Source organism: Bombina bombina, chromosome 1 (genome assembly GCF_027579735.1).
Source record: "Bombina bombina isolate aBomBom1 chromosome 1, aBomBom1.pri, whole genome shotgun sequence".
NCBI lineage: Eukaryota > Metazoa > Chordata > Amphibia > Anura > Bombinatoridae > Bombina > Bombina bombina.
Window position 1 is genome coordinate 1,090,604,772 of NC_069499.1, and position 16,021 is coordinate 1,090,620,792.

The 16,021-nt window shown below is 45.2% G+C and overlaps 1 protein-coding gene across 1 annotated transcript in view; it reads left to right on the plus strand.

Annotated features, from left to right (window-relative positions):
• Positions 1-16,021, plus strand: part of DOK5 (docking protein 5) — a 484,210-nt gene that overhangs the window by 281,847 nt on the left and 186,342 nt on the right. Inside the window, exon 2 of the mRNA XM_053694882.1 lies at positions 321-428. Coding sequence (XP_053550857.1) covers positions 321-428 — 108 coding nt within the window. The remainder of the gene's footprint in view (positions 1-320; positions 429-16,021) is intronic.

The window sequence follows — 16,021 nt, forward strand, 5'->3', positions numbered from 1 at the left end:
ATTCAGACACTTGCATGGTAATCTTTAGTCTACTGAGTAATGAAAAAACATTGATCTCACCATAATTTTCCCTGATGATCATTGGCAGTGCCTGGTTAAAAAAAGTCACATTTAAATGCTAATGAGAATCTGACATAAGTGTATCTTCCTCCAAACACATTCATATTTGTGTTGGATTTTCTCATCTCTTAAGCATTTAACCTATGAATTCCATTCATTTATTCAACAATTGTTTTGTTTTCCATAATTTAAGCTTTAAAACTGACTTAATACATGATCATAGTGTTATAGGTGTCAAAATATATCTTGTCTTATTTCAGATTTATCAGAGGTGTTGGTTAGTATTTAAGAAAGCATCAAGCAAAGGACCAAAACGTCTAGAAAAGTTTTCAGATGAGCGAGCGGCTTACTTTCGATGCTACCATAAGGTAAGTGGAAATTATTTAATCTACATATTTCTGAGAATCCACAGCTCAACTTGGTTGTCAAAGAAAAAGTATGGACATATTATCTAGTTTATATTATTCAGGCAAATACCATAAATAAAAATATTATCTATCCCAGCTCCAAACTCTCTTTTTTCAGCCCTTCAGAACATATATTTTTATGTGATCCCTACTTGCTGTGTGATCCCTACTCAACATCCCAAAACATTCCCTTTTCTCTCCCCATCTGCAGCACACAGGGTGATTATCTTCTCTGAAACACATTTCTGTCTTCTTGGTGTTTGTGTAAATGTTATGTATGTTTTTGGTACTGTGTGTTTACATATTATTACCTTGTATACTATATTCTGGGCAGCTGAATTTTCCAATCTTGTTAATCTGTGCCACAATTGGGGGAATAAAAATAAATAAAAAACATGTGACTCTTCATTTAAAATATAGGACACCCTCTTACACACTTTTTCTATTAATTTATTCATAAGAAACTTTCTATTAAAATTACTAAAATAGTCTTTTGTGAGTTTAACCCCTGGGCACAGATGGCTTTTAGCAATTCAGAATGTTTACACCAGAGTGTGAAAGATGCAGCCAATAACAGCCACCTTATTTTGTTCTGTAGAAGGCATTTTACTTTGGAAATGTTCTAAAATGAATTAAAGGAAAATGATACCAAAATTTCAAAGCACTTGATGCAGCATTAGAAAGTATCACCTGAACACCTCTATGTATTCACACAGCACTGTATAGAGTCATTAGGCAGCCATTACGGATACTAGTCCCAGGATTTTAAACTTGCAGCTGGACAGTAGTTGAAGTATAACTGTTCACAGAGCACTTGCTATGGTGAGCTGAAGAAATTATAAAGCAAAATAGGTGATATTTCCTTGGCAGCTTTTTACAGTTATGGTGCATCATTTTCAAGTGATTTATGTGTATTATGTCCTTTTAAGGGGAATGCTGAAATTGTTTACAAGTCATATACAAGCAAAATCATTTAGGGCCAGGTTAAAGTGAAGTGCTAATTTAATGTACACCCATAAAGGGGCAAATTTCCAAATACTTTACAAGGACAGTAAACTGTATTTTGAAGTTTATTTATGCTGCTATCAATTGCAGAGTTATATACCACAATTGCTATCAGTATGGGAATATGGGAGATGATTGTTACTTTAATACATTATTTTGGTAGGAAACATCTTTTCTTCTTACTTAGTGAACTGCACTTCATGGACTGTTGATACCATTTTTGTAATAATTTAAAAATATGATAAATCAGAGCTTTAGTGGACGACCATTGTGTTACTCTACATACCATCATGCCCACTCATGAGAGAGAGAGAGAAAGAGAGAGAGAGAGAAAGAAAGAGAGACAGAGAGCAAGAGAGAGAGTGAGAGAGAGAGAAAGTGAGAGATGCTCTCTGTGACACACGGTTTGTGCTTGGTATCTATCTTAAATAAACTCTTTTTCATAATTCATTAAGGAATTACATGCCCTACATCTCCTGAGTGTCTGCTTGTAACTTAACTTAACTTAACTTAACTTAACTTAACACTTAAAATAACTTAATAACTAATAAATAACAACACAACACAGTTCTGTGGGTGAAAGACCCGTGGGTCGCATTTATTGGTACCAGCCGTGGAACTGGCAGGTAACTTATCCACGGGTGGCGGCAATCGGGGCCTACATCTAACTATGAATAACCCCTTCTAGAAAATGTCCAAGGGACACCGCTGCAGACCACAAGGCGGAGATACTGACGCAGCTTTCATAATTAGGGGTTTTTTCGGCCCAACAATAATCAGCCCGAGCACGCCCAAGCATACAGAGCCTGTGACGTCACCCTGACCGCAATGGCCATTACTCAAACCTCCTTCCAGTCTGCAGCCGTGATCCTGACCACCCGCCAGAGTAGGGTGCAAGCATTATTAACTCCAAACCTGTAGGTCCAGCCTTGACTTGACGAACAGCATGTCAATAACTGGGGGGTTCAAAATTACCGTCCTTGGTCTTAGGGAAGTAGTTTGAGTAACCCTCTTCCGGCCTCAGACACCTAGTCTCGAATAGAGACCTAATGACAAACCGATTGCCTCCTGTTATCTCTTTAACTGAATCAATAGAGCATTACCAGTGCCAATCAGTAATGCCTATCATCAAATCAATAATGCATTACAAGTGCCAATCCGTAATGCATAACGAATCCATCCAGGTGGATGACAAAATAAAAGAACAGTGCATAACAAATTCAACAACAGTGCATAACAGGGCTGGGAGGGTGGGGAAAGATCTTCTGGGAGTCCACAGGAACAAAGAGGAAGTAGAATCCCTGTACATCCTTCTTATAAGGTTAGTAAACCCCTCCCAACACAATGCAACATTGTAACTAATACACACACACAGCAGCACTCACTCCTCCAGGCCTTAACCCTTAGCTACGCTCCGGGCTATTTGCCCTGCACTTTCTTAAGGGATTAAATGCCCTACATCTCCTGAGTGTCTGCTTGTAACTTAACTTAACACTTAAAATAACTTCATAACTAATAAATAACAACACAACACAGTTCTGTGGGGGAAAGACCCGTGGGTCGCATTTATTGGTACCAGCCGTGGAACTGGCAGGTAACTTATCCACGGGTGGCGGCAATCTGGGCCTACATCTAACTATGAATAACCCATTCTAGAAAATGGCCAAGGGACACCGCTGCAGAACACAATGCGGAGATACTCATGCAGCTTTCATAATTAGGGTTTTTTTCGGCCCAACAATAATCAGCCCGAGCACGCCCAAGCATACCGAGCCTGTGACGTCACCCTGATCACAATGGCCATTACTCAAACCTCCTTCCAGTCTGCAGCCGTGATCCTGACCACCCGCCACAAGAGACTGACCTGCATATACAATGGTCCTGACTCTTGCCGCCACCCTATACTCTTAGGAGTAACTCCTGCCTGATGTTCTGCAAGAACAAATCTACTCCTGCCGGTTCTAAATGAACCCCATCCTGCCTATACAAACCCTTATGGGCTGCCGAGATGTTCCCGTGCTCTACCACAAAACCCTCGAGTTCAACTACCTGCTTCCTCAGGTCCCTATTGATCTTTTTCCTGACCTGGAAAGCTGCCTTATGACACACCATGTGCCTCCATCTTAATCTAGGGATCACATTCGACCACCCGATTCTCACCCCTGGAAACCAGAGTTTGAACTGCCTCAGGTCTGACTGCATTGCCCGGATTAGATCCAATGTGGGAATGGCCCCCACATCGTTGCTGCCAGCATGAATTATCAGAATGTTGGGTTTTTCCCACCTTTTCGCTGCTGTTTGGAGCAATGCAGGCAGATCTGACCAAGCCAAGCCTCTGCGCCCTAGCCAACGTAACACAGCCCTGGACGAATGAAATCTTAGCTGCTGTCCTCCTGGCATGGCTGCAGCTCTAATTGCGGCCCAGTGCACATATGAATGGCCGACGATCCACACCCATACAGGACCTGGAAGTATTTCTGAAAACAAAGAAAACAAGAGTTAGCCTGCTTGCAGTAGACCAGATCCACACAACCGTGGCCCATAACCTTTAGGTATCACCCCCGCAAGCCCCCCAACTCTTGCATACATGACCTTTGATCCCCGGACTCAAACATACAGCGGCCTAACGTAAGACTTATACCGCTGCGACCTCCACCGCCCCAATGAGCGGATCCGATCCGAGGACCAACCCAGCTCTGCTGCCGTCGTCGCTGCCCCCACCCGAAAGGAATGTGGAGTAATCCGAGACCCGTCTAGACCAGCCTTTTGAGCTGCCTTATCCAAGACCTTTCCAAACTGGTATCTGGTCAGCGGGTCTCCATTAGCGTGTATCAAAAGCCTGGAGGAGCCTCCTGGCCGTACCTCCAGGTAGGATGACACTAGCCGCACGGGGCAACAGGCAACACCCTGCTGCCCCGGCAGGGAAAGCCAAGCTCCCCGGCCCTCCTGGTCCATTTTGGACCTGGGAATGAACAATAGCACGGAGTCATCCACCAGCCGAACATGACTGTGCATGACCCCCCCTGTGGTCGCCTTTCTGGCTCGCGATACCAACTCACCCACCCTTAATGCGCCATGAAAGCCAAGCCAAAGGCCGCCCCGAAGAGCCGAGCCTCGAAAGGTGAGGAAAATACTTCTGGCAGCACGTTCAGTAATTTTACCAGCCGTTCTGCCATAATGGGCTCCCTTGTGTCCCGTCGTGGAACTTCCAGACGGCCCCACCCCCTCAACAGCTGTTTAACAAGAAAGAATCGCGACTCGTCTTTAAAAGCGTAGAGCCTGCAGAAAAACGCCACAGCCGATAGCCTTGCGACCACCGCCCCTTTCGTTGCTCGCTTACCTCTCAGCTCCACCAGCCAGCGCGACAGAAACCCTTGTTCACCCTCACAGGAAGGGAACTCAAGAAGGTCGCAAAAACCTACCCATTCACTCCAGTACCTTACATATGCCGACCATGTGCTGGGTGCCATTGAAGCCCGCAACAACGGGATCAGTTGCTGTAGTCCCTCGCCATCTGCCACAAGAAGAGCCGAGCCTCGAAAGGTGAGGAAAATACTTCTGGCAGCACGTTCAGTAATTTTACCAGCCGTTCTGCCATAATGGGCTCCCTTGTGTCCCGTCGTGGAACTTCCAGACGGCCCCACCCCCTCAACAGCTGTTTAACAAGAAAGAATCGCGACTCGTCTTTAAAAGCGTAGAGCCTGCAGAAAAACGCCACAGCCGATAGCCTTGCGACCACCGCCCCTTTCGTTGCTCGCTTACCTCTCAGCTCCACCAGCCAGCGCGACAGAAACCCTTGTTCACCCTCACAGGAAGGGAACTCAAGAAGGTCGCAAAAACCTACCCATTCACTCCAGTACCTTACATATGCCGACCATGTGCTGGGTGCCATTGAAGCCCGCAACAACGGGATCAGTTGCTGTAGTCCCTCGCCATCTGCCACAAAAAGAGAGGGCAAGAAAGACCATTAGGAGCCACGGCAGGCGCCGCAGCCCTAAATGCCCCCCACTGGAAGCGAGCAACTATATTCTGCACCCCTGGCACATGCCGTGCCCTAAAATCAATGTTCAGTTGCAAACATCTCAACACCAGGTGTCGCAAATAATGCACGACCACAGGCGATGAAGCAGAAAGCCTGTTAACCGCAAACACCACGCTGAGATTATCCATCCAGAAAATCACAGCCCTGTTACTAAACAGGTGACCCCACAATTCTACCGCAACCAGTGTAGGAAACAATTTAAGAAAGCAAAGATTGCATGTAAGCCCTCTGGTCATCCACTCGGTCGGCCAGGGCTCCGCACTCCAAGCCCCTTCAAAGTAAGCCCCATACCCGGATGCTCCTGCAGCGTCCGTGAACAGATGTAGCGCTTGGTTAGATATCGGATCCCCTCGCCACATGCAGACGCCGTTAAAGTCCTGTAGAAACCTCTCCCAGACCTGCAAATCCGCCACGAGATCCCTCGTGATGCAAATGCGCGATGCCGGAGACCTACCTCCGCCCAGACACCGCTCTAGCTGCTTGCTGAACACCCTACCCCACGGGATAACTCTCCCCACAAAGTTAAGGAGGCCAAGGAGCAATTGCAGCTCCCGCAGCGAACATGTCTGTGTTTCAACCATGGCCCGTACAGCCGCCAACATCTTGGCGACCTTCTCTTTAGGCAACCTACATTCACCTGCCACCGAATCAATCTCGATGCCTAGGAACGTCAAGCACGTGCACGGCCCCTCCGTCTTTTCCTCTGCCAGAGGAACCCCAAACCTGGCCATCATGAACCTCATGACTTTCATTAACGAGGCACATTCTTGCGAGTTGGCCGCCCCTACCAGGAGAAAGTCATCCAAGTAGTGTGCAACTCTATCACTACTAGCCACCGAGACCACCGCCCAGTGCAGGAAAGTACTGAATGCTTCAAAGTACGCGCAGGATATCGAACAGCCCATGGGCAGACAACGGTCAACATAATAACCCCCTTCAAACCAACACCCCATCAGCCCGAAGGATGATGGGTGAATCGGGAGAAGCCTAAACGCGGATTTTATGTCTAATTTCGCCATTAATGCTCCCGGGCCCCGTTCTCTAACCAGAGCCAGCGCGTCGTCAAACGACTAGTAACGGACCAAGCTCAATTCCTCCGGAATAGCGTCGTTCACCGACCGCCCTTTCGGATAAGAGAGGTGCTGTATGAGCCTGAACTTACCTGTCTCCTTCTTGGGGACCACCCCTAGCGGGGAGATAACTAAATCCGGTATTGGCAATTCCCTAAAAGGGCCTGCAACCCTACCCAAGGCCACTTCTTTGCCCAACTTCTCCCTGACTGCCTCAGGGTATTGGGAAGCCGATTTCAGGTTTTTCCTGTCACGGGCTCCCAACACCCGGCCAACTACCGGGATCACAAAGCCCTCACGCAACCCGCTATCCAAAAGCTGAGCAGCCGCCCTATCTGGGTACCTACGCAGCCACTTACAAATGACCTGGACCCTAAGTGGTGAATCCGCCCTTAGTCCCAGCGCCTCCTTTGCCCCTAAAACGATCAGTTTGGGTATCTCGCTTTTTGGAGCAATCAGCTCCGGGGTGTTGCCCGCTGCAGAACTTGCAGATGTGCTTGAACGTGCACGATGTGCCCCGCTCACACGCTTTGTCCTGATACCGCCAGCATACACCCCCTTGTTGCCATCGAAAGCGCAAAGCCTGCCTACCCCCGGGTGATGCCGCCATGGCGCCCCCTTGCGCCCTCCTCTACGCATCAAGATGCACCCAGAGGTGCAAATCCATCGTACCAAAATCAAGCAGTGGGTTGCCCACTTTTTTTTTTCCGATACAACATATCATACTCTCTCCAAGCACCATCGTCAAACTTTCTGTGTATTGCGTCAATGGTGTCAACGTACTTAAAGAGGGCAGTCCCCTGATCGGGAAACCTCTCCAAGTAGCAAGTGGCGTAGACCCGGAAACACTGATGCCACTCCTCAAGGGTATCAGGCCACCTAAATTTCTTAGGGCCCGTACCATCCTCTGCCATCTCCTTAAACTTAAAAGCCTCTGCAGACAGCTCAAACATATTTACATACTTACCGTCCTGGATACGTTTCACAGTCTTAGATTTAAGGTGTGCATGCAAACTATGTACCTGGCACGAATAAGTATCCCCGTGTACTGCTGCCTTTCTGTTCACCGCCTGTGGTGACACCCCAGCAACCCCTAAGAGTTGAGATGACTGCGCCCCACTACTGGCATTGCCATCCCCGTGATTGCCCCTACTCATCTTTCTCAACATTCTATACATCCTGCTATGCCCTTTCGTGTGCAAACCCAGGGACCCATCTATCTCAGATCCCGAACCTGACCCACTAGAGCTGGAAGAATTACACCGCCCCCTAGGTAAACCAAGTTGCATCTCACCAGAGGAAGCGCCCGATGTGGCCTGGCCTTGTCCAGAAGCACTGCTGACTCCTCTTGTCATGAGAGCTCCTGAACTCTGAGTCGCCATGTCCCTGCTGGATGAGGATGTCCTGGGTACCTGCAAAATAGAAGCCAAGAGGGGAGTACCTCGGGAAGGGCCAGCCATCTCTTCCCTATCCCCCATTTCCTCAAATTCTAGATAATCTTCCCGGTCACTATCACTCACACCACATGCCGCACTCACATCATCATCCGTACTGGTAGCCAACCCGCTAGTTGAATCCTCTTGAAATCTCACAGTCCTACTCCGACCCTGAGACTTTGATCCCCTAGCCTGTTTCACCTGCCCCCTCCTGGGGCTCTCTAAACCTTCCCCAGGGCCTACGCTAATACTAGCATGCCCCCTTTTGACAGCCCCCCTTGTGGCTATTTGTTCTGATCGTGCTGGTGAGGTCCTGCTGGGCGTCATTATACCCTGCAGGCCTTGTGCCTGGGGCTCCGCTACTGCGGCATCGCCCCTTGAGCTGTGTGCCAGGATGGCCCCCTTATTTGCGGTCTTGGCCACGGGGGCCTTTCCTTTACTTTGGGCCGCGGCGCGTGCGGGGGCCGCCTTAGCTTTGCCCCCTCCTAACGTAGGCTGCGAGCGCGAGGAGGGTGCCCTGTCGGCATCCCCCCCCTTATTACTGGGACCAGCTGCGGCTCTTGTGTGCACACCCTGCTACGACACCCCCGGAGTGCCCTCCGGGAGGCCCTGCTGCCCCGCTGCCACATTCACAGTTGACCCATGACTCTGCATTTCTGCCCCTCTTTCTGGCCCACCATGCGCCCCCCCAGCCTCCTGAGCCCCATCAGGCTTGCCCCCAAGAGCGGGTCCCCCCCCCCGAGGTGCTCCTTTCTTACCTTCGGAGCCTGGGGGGAACGATCCACTCTGCTCGCTGTCCGGATTGCGACTGCCACGAGCGGAAATGACGTCACCGGAAGTGAAGTAAGGACGCGCGACGTCGCCGGAAGTCGACACGGTGGCCATTTTAGATGCCACGAGGGACGAACCGGAGGCCTGTACAGCACTGTAGGCCGAAGCCTGGGCCTGAAGTACCGCTGGACCCGACGACGCACCCGCGAGGACCGACGCCAAGGACTGGAGGAGGGCCACCGCCACCGCCACCGATTCCCCGGAGAGGACCACCGCCGCAGGTAAGGCCGCACTGCTCCCACTACCCGCGCCAACGACACTCTCCCCAGAGGTGCACGCACCCCCTAAAGCCTTGCTGGGCCCTGCCACCACAGGCCCCTGCCTAAGGCCGACACCGGAACCCCCGGGTGTATTACCGGGACCCCCGGAGCCGAAACCGGAGCTCCCCTGGGACCCCCTATGCCCTAACACCGAGCCGCCTAGCGCTCCTACTCGCCCCTCAGGACCTACCTCCCCTGAGGGCCTACACTCCGACCCGACCGGCTGATAAGCCGGACCAGGGCCACCATCCCCCTCTAAATTCTCCCGTGCAGGAGAAGAGAACAACACTGGGTCACCCCCCCCCAAGGGAGAAACGGGCAGACACAGCCCAGACCCACAGTGACAGTTCCAGATGGGGATGGTGCGACCCAATCCACGTCCTCTAACTCCATTTCTTCCCATTCTCCAGTTTCGCCTTCCATTGGAAAATGCTGCAAACTGCTAAGCTGAAAGATCTTCTGGGAGTCCACAGGAACAAAGAGGAAGTAGAATCCCTGTACATCCTTCTTATAAGGTTAGTAAACCCCTCCCAACACAATGAAACATTGTAACTAATACACACACACAGCAGCACTCACTCCTCCAGGCCTTAACCCTTAGCTACGCTCCGAGCTATTTGCCCTGCACTTTCTATAAGTAGGGTTTCTATACTTCTGCTGTAATGGAAAATTTCACGTCAGGGTTCTTATAATGGAAATGTATTTAAACATTTATTTAAACATGTGTATTTTTCTCTTTCTTAAATCGGCAATATGGCAACCCTACACATAGATATGTGGTACCATCTTATAACATCATGATTTCTAGTGTTCTGTAGTGTTTTTTCATTGTCTTTTGCTGGATATGCTCAGATGTGTTAAGTATATACTGTAGATACAAATGAAAAACCAAATGATTAAGCATTCTGATTTAAATCAATGATGTGCTACGACAATTTGCACAAATAAGCTCTCCAATGATATTCCCACAAATTCCATTTAATCTAAAAGAGAATATTTCAAAATGTATTTGAAAGATTTTTTGTTTTGTTTTGGGGGTTTTTAAATCAATATTCCCTGGCAGCCAGTAAGCAGTAAAGTCTCAATCATAAACTTCTTGTTAGTTTCAGGGTTTTTTTCTGCACAAAATTAAGTTTGGGGACTATGAGCTTTATTACAAGTGGAGTGGTATTTAGCGCCCCTCGCTCGAACGCTAATACCAACAAAAGTAAACATTGTACGTGCGCAGGTTAGAGAGCATATTACAAGTTAAAAGTCTTCAATGGAGTGCACCGAAGGAAAAAAGGAAGAAGAAAAAAAAACACTTATTGCACGCTAAGCTGACCGTGTCATAAAAATTATTTTTCATATTTTCAGGTATTTGAGTGGAAAGGGCTTCAAAGTATATATATATGTATATAGACACAATTACACATGTATACACACACACACACACACACATATATATATATATATATATATATATATATATATATATATATATATACACACACACACACACACTCACCGGCCACTTTATTAGGTACACCTTGCTAGTACCGGTTGTACTCCCTCTTGCCTTCAGAACTGCCTTAATTATTCATGGCATAGTTTAGACAAGGGGTTGGAAACATTTCTCAGAAATTTTGGTTCATATTGACATGATAGCATCGATTTGACGGCTGCAAATCCATGATGCGAATCTCCCGTTCCACCACATCCCAAAGGTGCTCTATTGGATTGAGATCTGGTGACTGTGGAGGCCATTGGAGTACAGTGAACTCATTGTCATGTTCAAGAAACCAGTTTGAGATGATTTGAGCTTTGTGACATGGTGCATTATGCTGCTGGAAGTAGCCATCAGAAGATGGGTACACTCTAGTCATAAAGGGTTGGACATGGTCAGCAACAATACTCAGGTAGGCCATGGCATTTAAACGATTCTCATTTGGTACTAAGGGGCCAAAACTGTGCCAAGAAAATATCCCCCACACAATTACACCACCAGAACCAGCCTGAACTGTTGATACAAGTCAGGATAGATTTATGCGTTCATGTTGTTTACGCCAAATTCTGACCCTACCATCTGAATGTCACAGCTGATATCGAGAATCATCAGAACAGGCAATATTTTTCCAATCTTCTATTGTCCAATTTTTGTGAGGATGTGCGAATTGTAGTCTCAGTTTCCTGTTCTTAGCTGACAGGAGTGTGGTCTTTTGCTGTAGCCCATATGTTTCAAGGTTCGTGTTGTGCATTCAGAGGAGGTATTCTGCATAACTTGGTTGTAACGAGTGGTTATTTGAGTTACTGTTGCCTTTCTATCATCTCAAACCAGTATGCCCATTCTCCTCTGACCTCCAACATAAACAAGGCATTTTCATCCACACACCTTACGCTCACTGTTTTTTTTTTTTTTTTTGGACCATTCTCTGTAAACCCTAGAGATGGTTGTGCATGAAAATCCCAGTAGATCAGCAGTTTTTTAAATACTCAGACCAGCCCGCCTGGCACGAACAACCATGCCACATTTAAAGTCACTTAAATCCCCTTTCTTCTCCATTCTGATGCTCAGTTGGAACAGATCTCACCTGTGCTTTCCTTGGCACGAATCCTGCTCCTATGTAAGTACCTCAGTTGCTTTCATCTTTGCCCAAGTATAGTTGTTACTGTATGTGCTCCTGGGTGCTTATTTTGCTGAACTGCTGAACTGCTGCTTACCTTATCGTTACTGAACTTTTTCTGTTTCAAGACTACTCTATTGCTTAACCCCTGAACTGCTGATTGCCTTTTATTGCTGACCTCTGCCTGTTCCTGGCCATTCTACTGGTTTACCCCTGAACTACTTATTGCCTTTTGTTGCTGACCTCTGCTTGTTTCTGACCATTCTACTAGTTTAGCCCTGAACTGCTGAACTGCTGGATTACCTTTTTGTTGCTGACCTCTGCCTGTTCCTCACCATTCTACTGGTTTACCCCTGAACTGCTCAACTGCTGGATTGCCTTTCTGTTGCCGAACTCTGCCTGTCTCTGACCATTTTACTGATTAATCCCTGAACTGCTGGACTGCCTTTCTGTTGCCGAACTCTGCCTGTCTCTGACCATTTTTGTCAGTAAAAAGGATGGCAGTCTCAGACTCTGTATCGGCTACAGAGCCCTAAACAATATTACAATCAAGAACCGTTATCCTATTCCTTTGATCATTGAATTATATGATTCACTCCAAAATGCTTGCTACTTTACAAAGTTGGATCTACGTGGGGCGTAGAATCTTATTTGTATATTCCCGGGACATGAGTGGAAGACTGCCTTCAACAAGAGATTAGGACGTTACAAATACCTCATAAGTCCTTTTGGGTTGTGCAATGCCCCTGCTGTCTTCCAAGCATTTGTCAATGATGTGTTCCGTGACCTCCTTAATCGCACGGTCATTGTTTATTTGAATAACATCCTCATATTCTTCTCCACCAGGAGCATCGTGAGCATGTAAAACAGGTACTTCTTCTAAGAAACAATTCTCTGGTTGCTCTCCTTTCCAAGCTGCAGCTTGTTATCAACCTCATGTTTTTCCTCTTTCTGCTCAGTCTACAGGAGTTCCTGCTGCAGAATGTCACTTCACTGACCTCACTACCCATTGGCAACGAATATGCTCGAAGTTATGCTCAGCTGTCTCCAGATACAAGAGCTTTACTGATTATCATCAAGCTGCTAGTCGTGCCTTTGCTCTACCTGACATGTATGCTTACGTCAACCTTGTCACAAATTAGGGCCTCAGTTTAGTGGTGCTTATAAACTTCTCAAGAGATTTTCTCCTGTTGCCTAGAGAGGGGCTTTTCACATTCACCCGGTCTTTCACGTCTCCCTGCTCAAACCCTACATCACAAGTAAATATACTTGACTCAGACATCCTCCTTCTCCACTCATGATTCAAGGGGAGCTGGAGTATAAGGTTTCTAGGATCCTGGACTCCAGAATTAAATGCAGGCAGCTCCAATACCTTGTTCACTGGAAGGGTTACTCTGTGGCGGATCGTTCCTTGGTCCCTGCCCGTGATGTGCATGCTCCATCTTTGGTCTCCAAATTCCATGCTGCTCATCCTTTGAAACGGACTCTGGTTCCGGGAGGGAACCCTTGAGTGGGGGGCTATGTCACGCCGCTCCTCTGGTCTCAGGTCCCGGCTGCTCTGATCCAATGTCATGGCGGTCGCCATCACCACACTCCCTGTCTTCCCCTGATGTCGGTCCGGATCTCACTTGTGCTCTCCTTGGCGTGAATCCTGCTCCTATGTAAGTACCTCAGTTGCTTACATCTTTGCCCAAGTATAGGTGCTACTGTATGTGCTCCTGTGTGCTTATTTTGCTGAACTGCTGCTTTCCTTATAATTTCTGAACTTTGCCTGTTTAAAGACCCCTTAACCCCTGAACTGCTGATTGCCTTTTGTTGCTGACCTCTACCTGTTCCTGACCATTCTACTGGTTTACCCCTGAACTGCTTATTGCCTTTTGTTGCTGACCTCTGCCTATTCCTAACCATTCTACTGGTTTACCCCTGAAATGCTGAACTTCTGGATTACCTTTTTTTTTTGCTGACCACTGCCTGTTCCTGACCATTCTACTTGTTTACCCCTGAACTGCTGAACTGCTGGATTGCCTTTCTGTTGTCGAACTCTGCCTGTCTCTTACCATTCTACTGGTTAACTCCTGAACTGCTGGACTGACTTTCTGTTGCCAAACTCTGTCTGTCTCTGACAATGCTCTACCTCACCCTTATTGCCATGATGGACTATCCTGTCTACCATGAGTACCTCTTACCTCATTTCTTAAACTTACTTTGTTCTGGGATATATCCGTATCCTTCACTTGACACTGGGATAAGAAGACTACTGGCCAAGTTTGGTTTGATAGGGAAATATCCTACGAGCATTACAACAGGTGTACCTAATAAAGTGCCCGGTGAGTGTATATACACACACACACACACACACACACACATACATACACATATTTAGACATGTATATATATATATATATATATATATATATATATATATATATATATATATATATATATATATATATATATATATATATATATATATATATTAAACATTTCCAGTCAAACACCTTGTCCTGTACCATATACCTTTGAACCCTTATATTTTTTTCTTAATGATTTTATATGAATATTTTTATCAAATAGTGTATATATGCAACTGGCAATTTTAATGTATTTTTCATGTGTTTAATGCAACTTTTAAAGGGACACTAAATCCAATTTTTTTTCTTTCATTATTCAAATAGAGCATGCAATTTTAAGCAACTTTCTTATCTACTCCTATTATCAATTTTTCTTCATTCTCTTGCTATCTTTATTTAAAAAGTAGGAATGTGATGCATAGGAGCTGGCAGATTTTTGGTTGAGAACCTGGGTTATGCTTGCTTATTGGTGGGTAAATATAAGCCTCCAATAAGCAAGCACTATCCATGGTGCTGAACCTTAAATGGGCTGGCTGCTAAGATTTACATTCCTGCTTTTAAAAAAAAATATAGCACAGAAAGAAAAATTGATAATAGGAGTAAATTAGAAAGTGTCTTACAATTTCATGCTCTGTCTGAATCATGAAAGAAAAAAAAAATGGTTTCAGTGTCCCTTTAATGTCTTTCCCTTTTTTAAAATGCTTGTCAATTTCAAAATGTTTGCCTTAATCATAGTAGTTGTTCCATCCGTCGGAGCAAGATGAAGAAAGTTCATTAACATAGACATCTTAAGTGGAATATGATTAGTGTGACAAATATATACTCTTTGTTTAAGGATCAAGACCCTATGTGTGATGTATAAGCACAGCACTTTCAAAAAAGTAGAATCTGTAGAACAAAAACTAGCAAATAAAGAACAAATCATATTCCAATAAAGCTATATAAACTGTATAAACCCACAAAAATCCCCTTCAGGTGTTTACCAAACAATATGACAAGCTCAGCAGATACAGTTAGCTTCTCCATCTGAATCTCATTTGCTGAGGTCTACATAAACAATAAACAAAAATAATAGGGCTCATTTTTAATCAATTAAATTATCTATTAAAATATTTTTACATACAAGTCTATAGTCTATATGAAAGACTGGCTCTTTATAGCTATATGTATCTATAATAGTGTTATTTAAATGTTGCTCTATTGTATAAGTCATGAAAGGTTTATAGACTCAAGAAATCAGTTCTTTCATATGAATCCTTTTATAAAAAAAAATATGTTCTATTAAAAACTGATTTGGTACTGTTCTATTACTTCAAAAGCTGAATCTTCACTCCCATTTTAAATATGAGTCCTTTAGAATTTTATGACTGTAGAAATATGTCCCAGTGGTAGTATTGTTCTGCGATATAATGTCAACTTTGTGTCTTACTCATCGGAACAGCCCGTAATACACTCAGAGCATTTCATAACAGTGACTCAAAGCTTAGCTGGGGTAGTTTAAAAAAATATTTTACAACAAAAATGTAAACGTTTCTCTAATATAAAAATACAGTCAGCATTTGATAATGTTAACACCCAGTATCTTGGGATTTTACACAGCATATTACTTTTACATTTAAAGCACTTATCCGAACGAATCGTGTTCCCTACATTTTGCATGTCTTTGTATACTTATTTTTCTATCATTAGCCTTGGTAAACAGTATTATTGGATTAATGTAAGATAATTATGCTTCAAAATATATATCAGCAACTGTACGCTCAATTAATTTTTTTTCTCTACTCTACTGTATATATGTAATGCAAAATGAAGCTTATAATGAGTCCCTATTTGTATCATATTGCTATAATTAATACTGGTTAGCAATAATTAGTGCATGTGCAGTTTTGGGTACTAGTTATTATTTTTCTCTGTTTTTAACAACTTGGCAATTATAGCAAATATACAGTGGATCAC